Genomic DNA, 23,142 nt, shown 5'->3' on the forward strand with positions numbered 1-23,142 from the left:
GGAAGATCAGGATGATGCTGGCTTTTCCCTGACAGCATTTTGAAACACAGCATCACTCAATGATCTCAGACACTTCACCTCAGAGACTGGACACTCACATTGGAACTTTTTTAATTAGCTTTCTTACTGTGTTTTTCTGGCCATTTGTGTTTTCACCATTGTCACACCACCTTCTGCTGATCAAAGTGAAAGTGTGTGGAAAAACAGGTAATGGCAGCATCAGCAGGGCAGAGTATTAAACCATCAGAAACACAATGGCAACACGACAAACAAAAAATCTGACAAATACTGGATGTTTTCTTTATCCATTACCTGCATAAAACTGCCGATATAGCACAATCCTGCCTGAAGAAACCCTGCCAACTACTGAGTTCACACTGTTTTGTGCTACCAGGAGAAACCACTTCAACTAGTCCAGGATAACTGTAATTACAACTACATATCACACATGAAGGCAAACTACCTGAACTTTTTGTGACCTTTCCCTGGAGAAAGACAAGAAAGGTAGATCTTTCAGCTAGACTTGTTCTAGGTGAAAAAAGCAGACAAGTTTTCAGATCTTTTACCCTTACTTATCTCTGAAACAGTACACAAGGTAGGAAACAGTTAAGAGCAACAATCTCACAGTAACTAGACACATACCAGTAAAACCCTGGAAGAGTTGGAATAAAAATAAAAGTAGGCCAGAGAGACGTAGAGAGAGAAAGAGATTTTGCACCTGCTGAATGGGAAAAAGTTTAAGTCTGCATGTAGATGGCAGGAATAACAATATGCAATAAAAGCAGTTTCTCTGAAGAGCTTATAATATTTGCTATGAGCTGAACATTTTTTGTTTCAAAGTTTTGTGTTTAAAAATGGAGAGCTGACCACAACAGCAACCACTATGCCCCTGTGGCACAAAAAGATCATAAAACAGCAATACAGACAACTTTCTCCCCTGCAGCTTCCTACCCGGGAGGCAGGACACCTCTGTCTCACCCTGTGAAATATCAGTATTTTCCAGGTCCTCCTAATTGCATTGCCTGCTAAGTTTGGAGATAAGAAATACTATCCAGGAAAAGGCTATAACCTGTATAACATTTACATTACCAAATATACTGTATTCACAGGAGACATGTAATATGCTCTAGTTCTTGGCTGACAGGACTGTGAACCTGTTTGTTTAGTAGGATCCTGAACACAAGTGTAGTACAATAGAGAACTAAGCAGGCACACATAGTTAAAAACCTAACTGCAGGACAAGAAAAAGAGAAGTTTGAAAGGCAAGCTGAGTTTAGATTAAAGAAGATACTGTGCTTTTTTTGTCAATAAATGTTAATAAATCCTAAATAAGTTGAACAGTTAGGCAATTTTCTTTCACACCTATGTGCAAGAATACATGTTGTATAGTCTGTTTAGCTGCAGGCTAAAAGAAGTCACAGTCACAGTCTATGAATTTATTTGTCTCCTGAAACAAAATCTGACATTTTGTGTTTGGATACTTTTTTCTTCTACCCCCTACTGCTCCCTGTTTTTTTTTCTATCCCAGTAACAAAGGGTTGAGAACACGGTCCATACATTATGCCTAACTACTAGACAGGCCTGGGCAATTCAAAATAACATCCTAATTACTTGAATAGTGTGAATTCTTAACTAGCCTATGTTTTTAATTGTGCATATAAAGATTTAAAATAATGAATTAAAAATTCAGACCTCCAGAAGAAAAGACTGCAATGAATCCCATTAAACCTGACAGAACTGCTAAGCCCACATACCCTCATGTGCTGAGGCCAAGGTCACAAAATCGTGCTCAAGATGAATGGTTCACAGCAGAGTGACTGGCAAGCCAGCCAAAGCAGCACACTTAATATACTTAAACACACACAATATACTGTCTCTCCAGTTCCCCTCATCTTTTCCCATTTCTCCTCCAGGAAGCCAAACGTTTTCTGACATGATCTGAAGGTAGGCAGCTCTTGTATAGCCACAGAGGCACCCAGAGCACACGCAGGCATGTTGGAAGCCTCAGGAACCAGGTTTCTTTCAGTCAGAACTCCATAAAGAACTCCACAGGCTTTAAACAACTGCCTTTGACTACTTTTTGAACTTGAACACTTGCTTGGTGGTGAAATGACTCACGGTTCTGAGTCCCAAATTTTCCTACACTGCTGTATGCTGGAGATGGGATTGCACACCATGAGAAGTGACTAGGTGTTAATGCAAATTGGATCACACCACATTTTTAGGCAAAAGGCAGAGTGGGTGGACTGAACCTCTCTGTGGTTTTGGGAAACTTGGAAATTGAGAATTATGTAAAAATAGTAAAATAATAAGCAGGGAGAAGAAGAATGCCAAGTGAGAACAGGCAAGAAAATACAGGCTTACTGAAAACAGACAGGTCTAGAATGGGAATTTTTCTGCCTGTAATGATATATTTGTATCTCAGTTTCCTAGCAGACTCTTGACATTTCATTTAGCAGTGTTACAGGAAACCTTACAAAAAAGAGCTACCTAAGAGTAATTTGGAAACCAGCTACGGAAGGAGTATGTTAAAGAGGTCAATCAGTTTATCACCCAGAAGACCTTGATGCATGATAGGAGAATTACACCTCTGCAACTGTGTAAATAGCTCTGTAAGTAGATAGAACAGGTCAAGGAGCTTCAGGAGTCTCCTGGGCTGCCCAGATGGAGCACGGGCCATCCCCATGCAGGATGATGCCATCAGCACTGCTGCTGCCCTGCCCCGATGAGCGTGAGGTGAGGCAGTGCTGGCAGTGACAGCTGAACCCGCCGGGCAGCTCCTGAGCCACCGCCAGCCCCAGGTCTGGCACTGCTGGCAGGAATGCCCAAGCAAACAGGGGACAAAGGACTGACCGCTTTCCACGCCTGGCAAACAAACTCAGTAGCTTGAGAGGACAGAGGCAAGGGCACACTTGGTGCAAAAGTCCATTTTACTCATTAATTTCTGTCTTACCAAAGGTTTAGGCCGCCTGTCAGTAGGGAAATCTTTCCCCTGATTAGCCCCAAAATCCCAGATTTCCCAGAGTAACACCATTCACTGAGCTGTTCGACTCTTTCAAGAGCTCCACACCACTTCTGTGCCAATGAACCCCACGCTAACATGTGCTCATAAAGCAGTGCTTCCCTTCTTGTACCTCATACTTGCCTGAACATCCTAATTAATGCTATTTTAAGGGTGAAAAAATAAATAGTCATTATTCACCTTCTGCATACCACTCATGATGTCACAGATTTCCAGCATCTTTTCTCAGTTACTTCACTTTTTCCAAGTGACTAATACTGCGATACTTTGGACTCCCCTATTTCTCTGATCACACAGGATGCCCTTTTTGCTAGTTTTTCTTCTCCTACTACCTCCTTTTTGAGTTGGAGGAAGTAAAACCAAACACAGGTTTTAAGCTATGAGAAAACCAATAATATATGATGGTGACAGAAAAGAGGGTTTCTTTAAGCATGTATGATACTAGTAATTTTTCCATATCATATACAAATAATTTTTCCATGCTGTTCAGTATGTCACTGCTGTTTCAGAACACTCCAGTCCAGTCCCACATCTCTACTACAGATTTGTTAGAAGCAATAAAATTATATTACTATAGTGTAGCCAAGCACCAGGACAAAGGAGTGAAAACTTACAGGTAGCTTAAAAGAATCTGAAACACAATAAATTCAGGGGAGAGCAGTTATCCCTCAGAGTAACCTAATCAGGGTAGTGATAAGAAATTAAGCAAACAAAGCTTCCTGGGTAGCTTCCTTATCAATGAATGAGGCCTGATACCAATTATGGTGACAGAGATGGAATACAGTATCACTTAAGTGACTCTACACACAGAGATCCCAAGAATATGAAAGACCTACTTGGGATGATAGAGGGGAAAGACAAATCAGTTTATCTAAGCAATTCTTTCCATTCCTTCTCCCCTGAGATTTTAATAACTTTCAGCAATTCTGCTATGCACCAATTTGTGCACAGAATGATGTAATTGTGATTTAAAATATCTTTCTGGCTTTTCTCATTACTCTCAAAGTGATGAACTGAACAGCATTCACATTAAAATTACTAGTTTTAAATAAAAAAATCTTTCTTTTAGCTCCTGTCAAGCGTGGGTGAACCCCACCACCACAGGGGCCAGATTCCTGGTTTGGGACACCATCCACCCACTCTGATGTTTCAGCTGCAGCAGCCTCTGAGAAAAGAGACCCAGCCCCTGCTTCAGCCAGCTGCAGCAGTTAGGGGGCAGGCATATAAAAAAGTTTTTTAGCCATCTTATCAGACCTATCTCCCTGAAGAAAACCAGCAAGTTAGGCAGACACATTCCCTACCCAGATTTGGGTAGTGTACTGCTACCATGTTAAATGAGAAACAAAAAAATCCCAACACTTTCTCACCAATTCAGGTGTCTGCTTTTCTTTTCTGCTTCCTGCTTTCCCCAATCTCCTGAAAAGCCCTCACCTTATTTCTGCATATTTTTACTCTACTGAATCCTATCAGTTGGTTTTCTCCTTTGCTGCTGTTGAAGTCACATAAACCAAAAGGGCAGCTGTCACCTACCATGATCACACTTGTGCTCCTTCATCAGTGGGACTTCTCCTGATACAGGAACATCGCAATTCCCTGAGCAGCACAAATCCAGACACATGACCCTGAAATAGCCATGCCTTGAACAACTTTTCTCCACTCTCAATAAAAACTGACTGTCCACTAATTATTTGCCAAGCAATTCTTTCAAAGGAATAAAGAGATCACCAGAAATTACTGAGCCTCAAGGGAAAATGACAATCAGTTCAAAGAAGTGATAAAAAAAGTAGTAACTCCTTCTGCTATTAGGCATTTTTAGGCACACTTCAGTAAAAATTTTACTACTGATATTCATGCAATATTCACATACTGCAGCTTCTACACAAAAAACTGCAAATATTTAAGGAACTTAATTTTCCTCTTTATTTACTTCATCCCCAAGAAAGGGCTTTAGCTCCTTTGTGGTCTGACAGCATTACTTGTGAATCCTATTCAGGAACACGTCAGCATCTAAACACATCTTTCACTAAAGTATCACCATAAAATTTCTGGCTATCCACTACATTAGGTACTTAAGGACAATACAGAGCGAAGAAAATTAACCTGTCAACAAAGTAGGGCTGAGGGAAGGAACACTTAGGTATCACAAGAGAAAATATAGACATTTTAGAAAACGGTTAACACTACGCATGCTGGCTTTCTTCATTTACTTTGCTGCTTGAACACAGCATAGCTTGCCTGGGAAGGAAGGCTATGCCATGTAAGTCAACCTGGACAGAGTCTCCTAAAATCAAGCAAGGTACTGTCCTGTCTACTAAATGGTATTTACAAGGTCAGAGGCTAAAAATAGAGATGAAAATCACAAAGATTCTAAAGATACAGGACACATGCTCTCTTTTTGCATCTGGAGATGACACCAGCATCTGATGTGCTGCTGACTGTCATCACTTCATCATGCAGATGCTCAGAAGCCATAGAATAGAGCAACTCAGTTTATACAAGCTGCTGCTGGATCCCAAGCATGACCCAACAAGTTGCAACAGAGATGTCGCAACAGACTGAGAAGATATCAGGAAATGTCAGTAGAGAAGGCTGGGAGTGAGGACGTTACAATCAAAAAAATCTGGCTTAACTTTGTATTATTATTTAAACGCACATGAAGAGAGTGCTGCTTTTCAGAGCATTTATATTCACTTTCAACAGTGCATTTCAAGCACAATATGGGAACTTGGTGGAGAAGAGAAATTAAAAGCCTGTCTTGAGGATTCCATGCCTCAGTTATGCAGACACCCTAAAAATGACTGCCTCTGCCTCTGCTTGGAGACCAAGATTTGCAACATGATTTCAAATGCACTATATTGTGCTTTTTACATACTTGGCTTATGAATATTCCTGTCTTGGAGAAGAATGTCTGAAACCAAAATGAGAATATTCTGCCTATTCCCTGGGGGCAGAAATCCCAAGAGAGCTACGGTGAGTCACTGGGCAGGGGAGAGAGCTGACACACATGGGTGCTGCAGAGCACTGCTCCGCAGGCACTCAGGGTGCAGACTCTGAAGCCTGGGTAGGGCAAGAGGCAAAGGATGCAATCTGCCTGCTTGACAGCCCTCCAGGAAACATGGAAGAGAAAGACCTGTGAAAGTCCAACTCTTTATCCCAGCACAGGGCACACCACTGAAGAGCTGCTTGTGCCTTGCAGGTACTCAAGGCTAACTCCACAGGGCACCCGTGCTCAGCACGCACAAGCCTCAGCAGGCAGCTGGCACAACCTAGAAAAGCCAGACTACCCCAGGCATGATGAGCCAGTGGATCCTGGAAGTGATGAACTTGCTAACCACAAAGACTTGTTTCCCTTCATTATCCCTGGCAGAAATATGACAACTCTCTTTATTAATTCTCCTGACACACTTCCTTTTCACCTCCTGCACACACACACCTGTCACAGCCTCACCCTGGGCTATGGGACCAACTGCTCCACAGCCTTCCTCTCTTCCTCTGGGACCACTTTTCAGAGATGTTAAGTGCACCTGAGTTTAAATATAATTAAGAACTTAAGTGCTCCCTCTTTCTGAAAACTCAGGCCTTGGGAAAACAGGCAGCCCTTGGAAACACACCTGGGTCTTTCAGCAATGAGATCAGTTTTAGCTAACTAAACACCAGCCTGTCATTCCACAGCCTGACCTTTCCAGAATAGATCACAAGATGTCATTGACTGACAAGATGTCAGTCTTACTTTGAGTAATTGCTATAGTGGAATGTAACTTTGTAAAATAGCAAATCCTGATATTTTTCCCCCCAGGACAGAAACACCACTTTTTAATTTTCTGCCTCAATACTTTATGCCACTGTTAAAAAGGTATCCCTGATTTCTAATCTCCACTTGTTTCTCTCTATGTCCTGGTCTGCTGAGCCCGTCAAAGCTCTTTGCTATGATATTTCAATTACACAATTAATTTAGGATAAGGGTCTTGGGTTTTTTCTCCCTCAAGAAGAGCTATAACCAAGGTAGTCTCTCACAACTCCCTCTAGTCTCCAATATTTTCCTTCTTCCCTGAGCTGTGCTGAACAGAACTCACAGTAAAACAAGTCATAGAACCTGAATTAAGAGTAAAAACATCCCCTGTTCCAGTATCCTGGGTCCTGGAGGTCCAGAGAAGGCTAACAAGGACAAGCAAAGCCATGAAAGAGCATACATGTAAAGAATGCTGAAGATCTTCAGCCTGGAAAGGAAACTATGTAAGAGGGATATTTTATAGAGAGAAAAGAACAAACAAAAACCCAACCAACCAGCCAGAAAACAACAAAGAAACACACAAGAAAAATCACCGGAGTCTTGGAGATGGTGACTGACAGTTCAGTTTCTTATACAAGAACCCATGGGTACCCAACAAAGCCAGCAGAAGCAAGATTTGCTCTTTAAGAAAATGGCAGCAAACCTGTGTACACTTCACCAAAAGATCCTGCAGAAACCTGCACAGGCCCAGGGAGAGGCAAGAAAAGCACATGGTAGAGCACTCTAAATGCATGAACTATGAGCAGCTCAGAAGAGGACAGTACTGTGGAGACGTTTACAAAATTCACTGTGTTCATAATCTTCCCCAGACATCCACGTGTGGCTCTTGTGGGAGAACATAGGCTACCCTAAATGGGCTCTGGTCTGGAATGGGATGGGCTCTCCTACTGCCCCTCTTGCACTTCTTCCCCTTGGAATCACACACACCACCAGGCTTGGACACAGAGGTTCAGTAGCATTGTAGAGTAGCCACACTGTAATTTCTTTTACTCACCTGCATAAAACTTCCAAGTACTGTAGGATTTTTCTGCCTCCAAAATGATGTTTTCCAAGTTGACAGTCAGGTAAATAGGCACATGAAGCACTCCAAGTAATTTTTCACAGTTAACAGGCCATTCATCCTGGAAAGCTCTGTTCTACAACCTACCTTAAAACATGTAATCTGCCTGTACTCAAGTTACCACTCAATTCACACAATTCAGCATTGGTAACCTGTGATGGGCACTTTCCCCCCTCACCCAGAAAGCTACTGACCCCTTCAGAGCTAAACACACTTGGTCATCCTACCAGAGTGACCTACCATCCAAATCTTAAACTTGAGACATTCTAGAATATAAACTCACAAAGTACTAGTACATTACATCAGCAATGTAATGCTTACAAATGAAATTTGCCTTGATTGACTATTTGAAAATGAAGGCAGGAACATAAAAATTTTGTATCAACCTTTTTTAAAAGCTTACTGAAAAAAAACTACATCAGTTATCCTGAATTCATCAATAAACTCTCAGGACTTGTATGTGAAAAACAGCTCTGTCAATTAAAAAAAAACCAATTTGTGTCTATTACGCTACTGTTTACCTCCCTTTCTAACTGAGTGGAGAAAATCACACCACAGCATATAACTAGATTAATTCTTCTTCTATGTCCTTTCATCTTCCTTGCTGTCAGAAGCACCAGAAAATTACTGAAAATTCAACTGCTTAAAATTATTTTTAGTTTCTCTTTTGTTCTTAACACAGTTAAGAAATCTCTTCTTTTTTATGTTCTGGGACAGTTTTCATGTTCTTCTTTCACTTTCCCATTCAATTCCCTTGCTTTCTACTTGAAATATACATTAGATTACTATCAACAGGTGAATTTACAAGTTGGTTTTATACATCCATATGGCTTCATTTCCTTCTAACAGCAGTCTTAAAACCAGCTCAGTCTTCCATCTCAAGATTAGGTGCCATGTGTGCCACTCATTTCCTCTGAGCATGGTGCAAATAATGCCAAGGTTGTGCTGATGGGCAATACCTAGTTATTACATACAAAACACCAACTTTCAGCTATTTGAATCTTTTACTTAGTTAACAACAAATAAAAGCTTATCCAAGATGAGAATTTGAAGTGGACACCATACATGGAGAGCTTGCCCAGTGTTAAGATTTCCATACAAATTTTCAGAACTTAAATGCTAACAACATTATTACTGGTACTTACTGCTTAGATTGAATTCTCCTGCCTATGGACAAGGAATCCCTTCTCTGTGCAACTGTTTCTAGCAAACATCTGTTAACAGCACAGCTTCCATATAACCTGGTGGCCTTAACACTGATCCTCCAGGATTCAAGACCATTTGTTCTCACTCCAAAACAAGTCACCTGAAAACAGCTGCCTTTCAGTCATTGTCCATTTTATTGTTTCCATATGGTTTCCATGACCAGTGCTAATAATTCCTGAAACTTCCCAACCAGCCACTGCCCAGTCAGTACTTTCATTTTCCCCTCATATGCAAGTTATTCCAATCCCCTTGGTATTCTACACAGGCAATTATAACCAAAATGACTGTTTCTTACGCTGCTTCAATTTTATTTGAGATCTTCTATGTAAAACAAACAATTCTTTACATTTTCACCCCTCCTTATATCCACAGTCATTTCTGGGCTGAAGCACAAACACTAAGGCAAGGTCTCAGAACCTGAAGAAATTTAGACTCTGTTCTTACTGCTGTATTAAACAACTTAAGACAACACTGAGTAGTCCACTTTGTAAATCAGTTGGATCACTTAGAATAGAAAGTACTTTACTACATGAATAGGGCTGACCAAATCACGTCCCCAGAAATTAGAGCTGATTACAGTTAGCTAGCTACAAGCAATATTTTATAAGGATTTTCTCTTTTTTTTTTTAATTTTTCTTCTTTTATGAGTAGCACCAGAATTAGATCCTCAACTGCATCTTACTGTTCTGTACCAAGTAATACAAAAGACAAAACCAGGACTCATAAGCAGAAGGAAATTTCCATTTTTAACTCAATAAGTATTGAAAAGTCCACTTCAGATTAAGCCTGCTTAGCAGATGACCTAACATTGCAATGCACATTGCAATGTGCATTCAGGAAGTATCCCACCATTTCATTACATTTAATTCTCTATACATTTTCAACGCATTGCAAGCAACTTTCATCTTTGAAACAAAGTACCTCTGGTATCATGGGAGCTGCCTCTGCTGTTTGTGTGCCAGTCAGGGCCAGTCTCACCACATAATGCATAAGGAAAATTGTTATGCCCTCTCTGCTTTGCTTACTAAAATTTGTTCTTGGTCATTTATCCAGAACATTCAGAGGCTTGGTGACTGCACACACACTGCACTGCTCCTCCATCACTCCCTGCTAAGGGATGCCAGGGAGGAAAAGTAAATAAAAGGCATCCTCTTTCTGCCTCTAGGGAGATACTCTGGCACCTCCTGCTCAATGTGTGATATACTCTCTCATTAAATGGACATACACTACTTTCCTTCTCATGGTGTTTAGGAATCCTGCTTGTTTTGATGTAAATCAGAGCTACACTAAGAGGGGGTTTTGTTACTCTCACCTCCCACTCCTGCAGAAAATGAACACCCTGCAATGAATGGGAAAGGATGGCTTTATGATAACAGAGCAGAATGATAAGCTGGTCAGCTGGATTTTATGTTGTTAACAAAAGTAACTCTGTGATATGGGACAAACTCCCTAAATCAAACTTTTCTTTATGGCATATTCTTTAATGGAGACCAATTCCTCACATATGTTGCCTGCTTAGGTTTTCAAGCAAAATCAGTGGAATCTAGGAATATTATGCACATCTGATATAAAGACACATTATATCGCGCTGGAATAAATACATGGATGAAATTCAGTGTTGTTTTTGACCACTGTTACACTGCTTGCTTTCAGAAGCTCACACTTTTACCTTCCTCAGTGTCTTCAGTGGCACAACACAAATGCTTTCATCCAGTTCAGCAACTCCTGACAGGAAGTTGTGGTTTCCTAATCTTTCAATAAAAACAGGCTTCCCAGAGATAGCACATCAAAACCAAGAAGCCAAGCTGCAAAAGTAGGTCAGCTGGGTTATCCCAAGAAGAAGGGGAGAGCATCCTGGGCACCAAGTACAGCAACCACTGTACTGTGCCAGACAGACAAATCCCCCAGAAGTCTGAACGCTGTTTACAGCAGCAACAACAGCAGAAAGAGTGAGACAAAGTTACAAAGCAGACTGCCACATAAGCCAAAAGATTATAAAATATAAAAGTATAGAGAAAGGGTTGTTATTTTCATTGATCTTCAGGAAAAACAACATGCAGTATTAGTATCTCTTTTGCCTGAGAGCAAAAGAGCAAGGGCTGTATCTGCAAGGCAGTGTCTTACAGGGTGAGATTTGGAGACTGAATGTTGCAAATTATTACAGAACTACAGACCCACTGAAGAACGGTGCAAGTGCTGAGAGAAAAGGAAGCTATGAGACTACACTGGAGAAACTTTCTAGCAGTAGGACCTATGCAGCCACTTAGCAGTGCCTCAAGGGAAATATCATTCCCGTATACCATCAGGTTATTTGTACAGTGTAAGCCGATGTGCTGCACTGGACAGTCTTGGCTGCGAGAGGGATGCTGGAAGATCCCTTCCTAGAGGATGCCCCAGTCGCACCTCTCCTTCCTCCTCCCTCCTCCTCCTCGGCCCGGCAGTGCCACCCGCCGGCTGCCGGCATTAACGCAACGCCACACCTGCACGCGGGACAGGAGCTCCTGGCTGCACTGCTGGCCTTCCACCTTCCCCAAACAATCCAAGCCTTTTAACCACCTAACCCGAACCCTTCCCCAGATAATCCAAGCCTTTTAACCACTGTCTCTTGTACAAAGCTTGCCAGGGATAACCAAGTTCTGCACAGCCTTCAGAAGCTGTGCTAGTTCTTCCACCAGAGAAGAGGAATTTACTGAGTCAACAAAATCCCCCTGACAGCATTGGTGCCTGCAGGAATCTATTAAAAAGCTATTAAAATCTATTAAAAAGCTCAGCATTCAAAGTGAGAGTCAGGATGGCACTGCATTTGCAAATTCAAAAAGGCAAACACATTCACGAGCCTCTAATGAAGGGATTTTGGTGTGCAAGGAACAAGTTATAATGAGATGTTACGATCCTTCCCCCAACTTTTAGAACAATAATGAAAGAAGGATTTATTGTCCTCTAAAATATGAAAGGAATATTATTCAGAGGACAGTGGTCTTCATTCTGTTAGACTGACAGACACAAGCCCTCTGGACTCAAATCATCTAATGACAGAACCTCCATTAATCCACAAAGCTTGGTTGTATCATGGCAATATGCAAGGCTGTTGCTACATTTAATAAATTTTCCTTCTGAGTAAAGTTAAACATTTTGATAAAGTGCAGAAAGCATTTAAGGAGAAAAGAAGTAATTACTGTGTCAGATTTTCATAAAGTTATAATTATAGAGCTGTTTAAGTTGAAAGGGACCTTAAAGATCATCTAGCTCCAACCCTCCTACCATGTTCTAGACATTAGTCAAAGCTGGCTAGTTGGGCAGGAACAGACACCAAAACTCCCAAACCCTTCAGAAAACATAAATAGAAAAATGGTTAACAGAGAGACAGTGCATGCTTTTTAGTCAGAACACTTCCAAAACATCAATAATGGGACAAGTCAGAGGGGAAAAAAAGAAGGGAAGGGGGGATAGGGAAATGAGACATATATATCCCTGATATTAAATAATTGAGGTATATGTATCCCTGACATTAAATACCTTGAGGTACATGTATCCCTGACATTAAATAATTAAGACACACATATATACATGGATAATCCCTCTCAGACACTTTCATATGAAAGCATATCAACAATGAAATGATAAAGTCTTTACAGATTAGTCAGTGCCTTCCCACCACTGCAGCTGACACATCTTCCAGCAGAGAATTGCTGAATGTACACCTGACAGAACTCAGCTGAGCAAGACAGATGGGTTTGACCTCTGCCACGCCATGTGCAGCTAAAAGGCAAACTACTTATACAAGTCGAGTTCTTTCAGATTGCTGTGGGTGCGCAGACAGCTCTCAGAAACTACTCAGGATGTTGGCAAAGGTGGCAGCTTTCTGGAGAGCAGCAGTGACAAACAGCTGAGCAGGTAACCCTGTGAGCTACAGCTGCAGTGGGTGAAGGCAGTGTAAGCCACGTAGCCCAGTGCCATGGCAACTAACAATTCTACTGAAAAGACTTCATTTTGAAACTTGCACATGGAACCACGGCACTTGTTTCACAATCAACTCTTTTCTGCCTCTATTTACACTTTCACTTCTGCAATTTGGTGCTCCAGCTGGGTAAAAGCCTTTAGGCACAACTGGAAAGAAGGCATTTACACAAGGAGGAAGTTTTTATCTCTCTGGATTTTGCCAGTTGAGTCTGTGCTCAGCTCAACAACAGCATTAAATTATTTCTCAACAGAAATTCTGTATTTCTGCAGAACCCAGAAACTCTGCACACCTACATGATGATAAGTAGCATTTCAAGTCACCCTGTAATGATGCCAATCCACATGAAACCAGGGAACGCTTACGAAACAGACATAAGTACAACCTGAGTTTGTACTGACTGTTGGATCACAAGTAAAAGACAGCTCAAAGACATCAAAGACACCTTTACATTCTCCTTAGCTAGCACTGCTGCATTCTTTAGAGACAGAGAGTGATCCCATTGCCCCCTATCTCACCACACCTAATGTCAAATGTTGCAGAATTTTTAAATTTAATTCCTGAAAAATTTGAGAAAAAAATTCAGCTACCTCACAAACACCTAAATTACCCTAGATACAAAGAAACAAGTGCTTCTAGAAGAAGCACTTTACTAGGAATGTAGCAGAAGCTTATATTTTGGTGTGTTTGGGTTTTTTTATATCAGCATACTACCAAAGCAGAAAGAATTTACGGGTTTGTTCATTAACAGTTCGACAGTTTTCCTTTTACAGATCTTATTTGCAGAACAGTGCAGTCAGAACTTCAGACAGAGAGAAGTTCTTTTAGTTCTCAAATAATTATCTCATGACATTCAAATCTGCCAAAAGTTATAGCCTGATCAATAAATCACTGCAAACCCCAGGAAGCATTACTCCAGGGTTTATCTTCCCTATGGCAAGGCCATACTGCCTCATAAAAGGCGCTTTTCGGTTGTGGGCTAGTCTGCACGACCACTCAACACAACATTTTCACTGCGGATTTCCTTTTTTTATCCTAAAATAAGACTCCTCCTTAGAAGTCAGCCATCCATGCATATACTCTGTGAGCAGTAAAAAAGTCTGCTTTGAGGATAGCTAGAGTTTTCTGTTCCATCTCTTTGGAAAAGGATTCCTTACAAGATGGAACCAGAGTTCTCCAAATCTAAGAATTCATTCCAACAAAATACCAAGACAAAATCTGGAATGAGAAGTAAATAATATAATATATCTATATCTAAATCATATCATATAAATCACATCTAAATCATATATCTATATCTAAATCATATCATATAAAACATATCTAAAATCATTTAAGAGTATCTAACAAATTACAATCCAGAAATACAGATGTGTGTATGACTCACCTCATATATCAACGTACAAAAAATTTTTTTCACAAGTACTTGCAAAAAAAATCTAAAAAGGAGTTTATAATTAATTGAGTTACTTCGACAGCTGCGGGGGAACAAGCCATCACACAAGCCCTTTGACATCTTGTTTAAAAATATGTAGTTAATTTACTTACTTCCTTGCACTTCAACAGACAAACATGAATATGAATTAAGACTGAAGCCTTGAACAGTATACATCAATTTATGAAAGAAACAGCCCTACCAAAAAAAAAACTAAATCCCATAAAACATTGAAGACTAATCTTAAAAATAACTAAAACAAATGCAAAAATAAACTAACTGCTGCCTATAACAACACTGACTTTTAGAACTGAGAAACAAGATATAGGTATTTTTGTGAGAAAGCAAGGTTTAAGTTAGTACCAGATATTTTGAACTATATAATTCTATTTGCTTTTATAGGAAGGATATCCAAAGTTAATTATCCTTTTAAGAAAGGCCTACAGAATATGGGAAAAATACATTAGCAAACTACCAAAACAAACACATTTTAAAATACTATAGCATTAATAAAACTCACCAGTACTATAGTATCTTTTAAGTTCTGTGCGTCTGATGTCTTTCAGTTGATTGTACTTTTTCTTTTTCTTTTCCTTGTCTGGAGCAGTTTCCTTTTCCCCAGGAAATTTACAGTTGTCTTCAGAGGAACTGATTTGCTCCAAAATAACTTTACTTTCATCATCTTTCTCAGAAGGTGTTTTGGAAACAGGAGATCCAGGGGAATTGGCAGAGACAGTCTCACTGGTTTGTTTGACTTGCCTTTTCTTTTTCAAACTGTGCATAAAGAAAAGAAACCCACATTAAGATTCAGCCAACCTCTAGAGACAAGTAAACTCATTTTCTAAATTATCTTTTAAAAACTTCATTTAATATCAGAATTCTTTACAACCCTTTAAAAATCACACACTTGGCATCAGTAACTTGGTAACTCAGATGATCTTACCTTATACTATTTTTTCCATTATATCATAATCTTAAGGATACTTTCTCAAGAATAACTAAAAAGTTTTTACTGTTGTTTACTGAGGAGAAGGAACAAAGAAAAACAAACAAACAAACCATTGAAAATCTGTGGGTTTTTAAAAGGACCATACATCTAAACGTAAAAAACAAGGTACTGAATTAATGTTTTCAAGATGAAGCTTGGTATAAAATAAAACCTCAGATCACAATGTACTATAACACAACAGCTAACAACAATTCCACAGTCCACTGCTCCTGCTTTATAAAACCATCTGTTCTCATATAAACTTGTTGTTTTTTTCCATTTTGTCCAAGGTTATCTCCTAGAGGCCACTCATGCTAGTCCACTCAGCTGTTCCGGCACAACCCACACTAGCTGGTATTCCAAGTGTCACCCAGGAGCTCCTTCTGCAACATTATCAACGTGGCCACAAACTGCTTCTGCCAAAACATTCTCCAGCTGCCTAGATTTTTTCTGAGAGAAATCTTAAGCTACCTATAGATCTTCCAACTTATCACTATAGCAACACGAGTACTTTCTTTTTAGAAGACTCCTTAAAGCACAAATCAAATGAGAAAGATGCTTCAGGAATCCTAAAACAGAATTTTCTGCTAAATCACCATCTATAGCTCTGAATTTGCTTAGTGAGAGCGAAGACCGACTTTATGGGTTGAGGGTCACTGTCACTAAAATAGCTCCTGATTAATCACTGACTCATACCATCCAAAATGAAAAACTAATCTATCTAATGCTCCTTCTCTTCAGTACATTAACTTATTGGTTACAAGGTACCTAAGGGAGTGAGTAGTATATTTATCTTATTGATGCCAAAAGCTTTGCTTTGTGCACAGGAAGAATTATGCATAGAAAATACAGACAACCAGTGAGTCACCACAAATGGGAAAAGGTCTCATGAGCTCACAGCAGTAGCTTACGTAAGTGAAAACTTAATACAGTAAGTTATTAATATACTGCAGGAGTTTCAGAGATTCTTTCTTCCACCTTTTACATTTATATCCTTTTCAAGTATTCTTTTAGACTACAACATAGAAATACATAGAGCAACTGCAGATTTCAGAAAGACATTTCAGGCTACATACCTTTTTTTAAAAATAAAATACTAAAACCAGTTCCAAGTTCAGAATATTTAGACTGAGAAGGGTCAGCGTCTCAGAGTACATGTGACCAACACTTTCCAGTGAGACACTTCAAAACACGACAGTATTATTGTATTGTTTGTGTTACAATTGGTCTCTATCACACACATATGTATACATATTGCTTTCATGCGTCCTAAAATAAGAAGATTCACATCCTGCAGCCAATCCAGCGAGGATGCTGTGTTCCCCGTTCACTTAAATTCACAGATCTGTAAGATAACTTGCAGTAGTAGCTCACGCTCTACCCAGCAAGAGACAGTTACTGTATATTAAATTTATGGATTCAGTCCTGACTACATATGAAAATACCACAGAGCGTGTTTTAGAAAAGATAAAAGTGACTACATCTATTTAACAAATGAAGTGTTTAAACTGACTAAGTGTTAAACTAGACTAATTAAAATTTGCATATGCAAATGAGGCTCAATTTTAACTAGTAAGCCATAGCCCTTCTAAAAGGCTGCTGTAGCAATCACAAAACATTACAAACACTTTGCATGCACAACGTGTATATTTAGCTCTGGTGTAAATCTTGGCAACGCAGCCCTCTATGCTAAAATGGCATATTCCTACCATGGTTATACCCAATTACAGACTTCTAAATGAGCCACATTCCTGACTTTTGACTCCAGTGACTCAATGACCTTCCTGTGTGGGTGCATATCACAGGACACCCAAATCACCTGCTTCAGCAGATGAGAACTAGCAAGCATCCAGTGGCACCCCAGTTCTACTCACACTGCAGCAGAGACTTCTGTCTTCAGATTCACAGTCTATTTGTTTTGATCACAAACTGTTTAGTAAGCTTTATGTAGTATGAATGTAGTATCTCAAAACAAGAGGAGAGCCCCTAGTGGAAACACAGAACCCTTTCTGGCAGGGGCAAAAAAAGAATAAAGAGTAAAACCTCTCTAGAGGTCAACAGTCCTTCTGACAATACCAACAGCTTCTGTCAGGACTTTCCTTAAAACATTCTCATTTTAACTGGAGTTTTCAAAGATGTCCCTGGCAACTTTTAGAATGAAGAGCTAAAACAGAACTGGCCCATTAGTGATATTAAAAAGAAAAGCAGAAAGGAGAGTCTGAACTGACTCACTGCAATGCAATTGACTGGTTCTTGTCCTCGGTGTTTAATCCTGCAGCACACTCCCACTCCTGCAGCACACTGGGGGCTCACTACACAATGCACAGCATCCCCAGCACACAGCTGCTGCTGCTGCTGCTGTGAATGGGCAGTGTCACTGGTACTTCAGGTACAAGTGATCAAGGGTCTGGGGACTCTATAATTTCTATTCCATCACCATGGCAGCTACCAGATTTTCAGATGGTGCCAGGCTTATTCCTGCCCACTGCTCTCTTTCAAGGCCATGACCATCCAACTCCAAAAGCGCTCATCTTGGCACTAGGAAAAAAGATTAAATTAAGACCAATTATCCATGACATTCCAGGCAGGACTCAGAGTAACTGCAACTCTGTCAAGGGTTATGATCTCTGCTTGCAAGATGATTCTTCCTGAGGTTCCTAAAGCCTGGTAAAAATTACCAAATTACCCTCCAATTCACCACTCCTGAAAAGCCTTGCCTGTAATATATCAAGGAAAACAAGATACAGCATTTAAAGCCATAATGGCAGCCTCAAATCTACTATGCTTTTTGACATTATGCACCCTCTTAGTAAAGCAAAGCCCTGTATACACACAAGGCAATTCACCATTAATGTACTCTGGTACAGGGCAGCAGAGACTGGGCTGTGAAGAGCACGGATGAAGGGTTTGGTTTACTGCATCCTAAACTGCATTCCCTTGAGGCACGTCCTTCAGCCTCCATTCACCCTTCTCTCACACTGACCTCTACATCCCACACAAGCTGCCAGTACTTCCACAGCTCAGATTTCAAACCCATCACTCCCTAAAGAAGGTAGGGGCTGAAAGTCTAATCTACTCTTCTGTCAGGTCTCAGGTATTTGCTAACCTTCATGACAAGAGCTGATATGAACGATGGTTTTAAGAACATAATTTGTTGAATTATTTCTTTTTTCAACTATTTTGGAAGATTTTCAGTGGGTTTGTTCAGTTTCTAAGGGGATATCTGTGAACAAATCTAACATTCAGTTTTGTCCTAATAGTTATAAAAGTAAAAGGGAGCTGAACAACAACAAAAAATTGAAACCCCCCCAGTTTGATCTTGTTCTGCAATTAAACCTGCCTTTCAGGCAAAACAAGATGCAAACAGTGAATTCATAAAGTGTTGCTGCAGAAAATGCTTGGTTTTCAGTATCAATTGATGGATATGTTGTGTTCCACAAAGAAAGCTGCTGGGGGAAAAAAGAAAAAGAAAGAAACAGGGAGGTCAGGATAAACAAGCATCTTATCTGCAAAAACACTCCTGTTTATGAAGAAAGTCTTACACATCTGTACTTTCATTTAGAAACAAGATAACATTTTTCAAGCTAGTTGATTCTGACAGGCAAAACATTTCTTCTGAGTTTATACAGCTCCTCAAGTGCTTTCTGAACAACAACCAGTAAGGCATTTTTGAAGTTTGTCCAAATACAAAGTTTGCCAGTAAAAGTAAAACTTGCTACAATACAAAGATAATTTAATTTAATAAAGACTAATGATCTGAAATGGGCACAATCTCAGAGTAGGCAGGTAAAAATGCCAGGTTAGCAGCGCTGACTTAAATTATTTGCAACTGACTGTTTAATACCTTGGGCACTGACTTACAGGAAAACAGTTAGGAAGCATTCCAAGAAATAGCCTACTTCATCTTCCAGACCCAACTGTATTTGACTGCCTATGAAAGACAAATAACTAATTTTTAGAATAAAACAGCCTGAATTTCCCATTACACTTACAAGGCAGGTGGTTAGGATAAAAAGAATTGCTCAGAGAAAAGAGGGGTGATTTTGTCTGCCAACTTCCACTAGAAACTACAAGCAACCAGTAAAGCAACTCTGACACTGTGACAATAAAGACATGGAACAGTAACTTCTTTCCTAGAAATTTCATTTTGTTTTGCTTAACATTTATTCAATAGAGGTGTCTAACAGACAATTCAATAGGACCTCATTCAATACATAATGGCACAGTTGAAGAGCACTAGGTACTAATCATAGGATGATCTAAAAAACTCCTGTGATAGTAAGGCATGTTTTTTATGATGTATTAGATTAATAAAGATCATACACCATGAACAACTCTTGCTTTAGAAACAAAAGCATCTAATAAAGTGGCCCTCCAAAAATATAAGCAAAAGAAGGGGGAAGGGAGAAGAAATCTTTTTATCTTTTGGCTGACAAGCCAAAGTTTTCCTTTTTGGACATTTTCCACAATGTGCATCCTCTAAAATGTGCCTTGATATCTGGCATACAATCATGTTAACATCCTGCAGAGCACAAACAGACCATGTTTCTCAAATAGAATTTTTAAAAATCTATTTATGCATACAAACAATAAGATTACAAAAAAACCCTTTAAAACACTTCAAACACCTTTATCTGTTTTGTTCCCATTAGGATTCCTTTAGATAAAAATGATTTGTACCCCAATTATTTACTTCAGAATTAATAATTTTAATCTTAATTTAAATATCTGCATTGATTATAATATATACTAGTTTCTTTCTACCCTCCACGCCTTTCTCCACCCATCTGGAAGAGCTAAATAAATCAAATGTCATGTCAAAAAAAAAAAACAACCCTACCTACCCACAGCAATCTGATAGTAAAAATCTCATTAGTCACCCACTGGTCTGATCTTAATCAGGCCTTCTCTCCCAGCCTGCAGAGATCACCCCTCTCCCTTTTACCCAGCTCAGTGCCAGCACGACTCAGCCAGCTCCAGGCATGGCCCTGCTCTCATCCCACCCTTTGAACCTGAGGAATAAGCAAATCTCAGACAAAATAAATCATTGCTGCTTGCAAAGCCAAAGGAAGTCAGACTGCTTGGCAAACCATAACAATTAACCCAGACCTTCCCAGTGCAGCTACTTTCACTTCAGCACAGAAACAAATACAAAGCCTTTCACCCTCAGAAATCTTCCTAAAACTGAACAGCATCCACCCCACAAGGAAGCACACTCCATGGAACACCAGCCATTTCAGGCTGGCACATGTCCTGTTTTAGAAACAAGCAAGCCACAAGGCTGTGTGTTTACCATCAAAACAGACTATTAAGGCAAATGTAAGGGAGAGAACACATCTTTTGGCAGATATTTAAAAAATACCTTTATATATTTATATCTTTATATCTTCCACAGAGAGGAAAAAACTACAAAAAAATCAAGTCTGAAAAAGTTATCAAGGACAACCATGTGGTCACAGTATGGTGGTTGCAGACACTCAAAAGTGTCCATAACCTGGTCATTCCAAAGGACAAAAAACAACTCCTGAAAGCTCTGATGTTAGTAGCGCAGGTCAAAGCTGGAAATTTCCACTTTTATTGGAGCTCCTGTTACTGATTGACAGCAAGTACCACGACCAGGCTTCACAGATGGTCAGCCAGCAGCAATGCTCAAGAAAGCTGGCATGTTCCAGAGAGTGAAGTGCTGTACTGACAATCCAGGGTATGTCTATTTTCTTCCCAATATTGCCATTAGCTTAAAAACCAAGTCACTACATGCGTTTCATCAGCTGCAATGTGGAGGGGAGGATTTGCAGTAAAGTTGTTCTGGAATTTTAAAGACACTACACTTTCTGATGAATTCTTAGATTAAGTAAAATATGTTCATCTCCCCTCCCAGTTTTCTGACTTAGATCAGGGAATTTTAAATATCTCATCCAACGTATTTTATGTTTATTTTAGGGGTGGAAATAATCTCTGTTTCCCTGGGTAAAACTCAAAGAGGGTTTTGAGCTGTCTGGAAGTTTTTGCTTTCCTAAATTTAAGACTACAGTGCTCCCATACACCCTAACAACCTTTTCATTTTCAAAAGCAAAAGTATCCCCATCTTTTCTGTTTACTTAGCAAAAGAGGTTATGATGTATTCAGCACTCGGTTGCCATGACAACAATTTAATAAAATCTTTTCCATAGGAAAAGGATTCTGGAAAGCTATTTTGCTTGCTTTAGACATCTATTTGATTCTCTCCCTTATAACCTTAGTTACTGCAAGCTCTCAAAGACCAGCCTTAGGCAGAAGGCAAAATGAAGAAGTCATTCCCTTCAGATGACTCCTTTAACTTTGCCAGAAGTTCACTTAATAGGCTTATTCAGTCAGAGCAGCACCACAGAACTATTTTGTCACAAATACCAACTTGATTTTTAACACACTCCCATGGCGCTCCTCCTGCTTTCGTCTGCTGACAGTGCCAGACACTTTCTCCTACTGTGGTGCTCATTCATCACCCCAAAGGGCTCCTACACATGCCAGGAATTCTTCTGAAAGTAGCTCAACTAGACATTCTCCCTGCACTGAAGGCCTGGCAAGGGAGGGATGGCCCTGCCCTGTCACCTCCTGTCACCCTGGCTGGCTCCCAGCTGCTCTCCTCCACTTAATGCCAGCCCCTGGAGCCAGCACTCCCCTCCACACCAGCTGAGGGAAACTGCAAGGAAACTGCAACTGCAGTCACACAGCAAGGCAGTATCTTACAGAGAAGCTGCACAGGAGTCACACCATAGTAAACTTTTCTATTTTGATGAGGACAGTAAGCTCATCAAGCTGGCTGGCGCATCTCAAGTTCCTCCAAAGCTTTGGTAAACTCCTCACTCCCTGCCTCGACTGAACACTCTTCATAAAACTCAAATTCCATGAAAAAAAGAGTAAGGTCCTTTAACATAAATATTTAATTAACATAGGGAAACAAGATGCAAGAATTGAGACCAATCCCAAAGGCAACAACAGAGTACATGGAAAGCTCTGGGGGACGTGTGCTACTCCATACAGTTGTTGCTCCACATCCACTTTCTCAGACCACCCATGTAACAAAATTTCCTGATAACAGAAAGCAGTTTTAGTATTGATTAAACTGCCTGAAAACAGAAAGAAATTTAGTGCTCAGTGACTCAAATGGCAATAAACATCCGCAAGGAAGCAATAAAACAGGTGAAAATCAATGGTCATTTACAGAAAACCCACAGGAAATGTGCCACACATCATGCAGCAGCAATGTAGCTGGAAACCACCTCCAGGAAAAATACCTCCAGGGGTGCTATCTTAGTATCTCTTATATGAGAAGTACCAAAGATACCAAATTAAATTCTTTCAAGAATTACATTCAGATAAAAGTGAAATCCAGACAAAAATAAATAGCTTAGGCATGTTGTTTGCCAAAGATGTAAAAAGGTACAAAGAGCCGATATGAAAATTCATCATGGCAGGGCCATGGAGAACACAGTGACAGGGATACAGTCTTTCAGTTTTGGTGATTTGGTTGGTTTGTTTTGGTTCTAGGGGCTTGTTTGTTTTTTTCTTTCTCAGAAGGACACTACATGGCAAACTGTTAGAAGGCAGTACACACGTGGGCAGACTCTTTAAGGATACCTGCAGGCACTCCCTTTCTTTTTCCCACCCCTCATTCTAGAGCATGGGTGCCTGGACCCCAGCAGA

General features: G+C 40.0%; 1 protein-coding gene across 4 annotated transcripts in view; it reads right to left on the bottom strand.

The window, feature by feature from the left end:
• Window positions 1-23,142, bottom strand: part of NCOA7 (nuclear receptor coactivator 7) — an 83,079-nt gene that overhangs the window by 25,746 nt on the left and 34,191 nt on the right. For all 4 annotated transcript variants that reach the window (XM_059468061.1, XM_059468062.1, XM_059468063.1 and 1 more), the window contains exon 3: window positions 14,992-15,245. In XM_059468061.1, coding sequence (XP_059324044.1) covers window positions 14,992-15,245 — 254 coding nt within the window. The remainder of the gene's footprint in view (window positions 1-14,991; window positions 15,246-23,142) is intronic.

Source organism: Ammospiza nelsoni, chromosome 3, assembly GCF_027579445.1.
Source record: "Ammospiza nelsoni isolate bAmmNel1 chromosome 3, bAmmNel1.pri, whole genome shotgun sequence".
NCBI lineage: Eukaryota > Metazoa > Chordata > Aves > Passeriformes > Passerellidae > Ammospiza > Ammospiza nelsoni.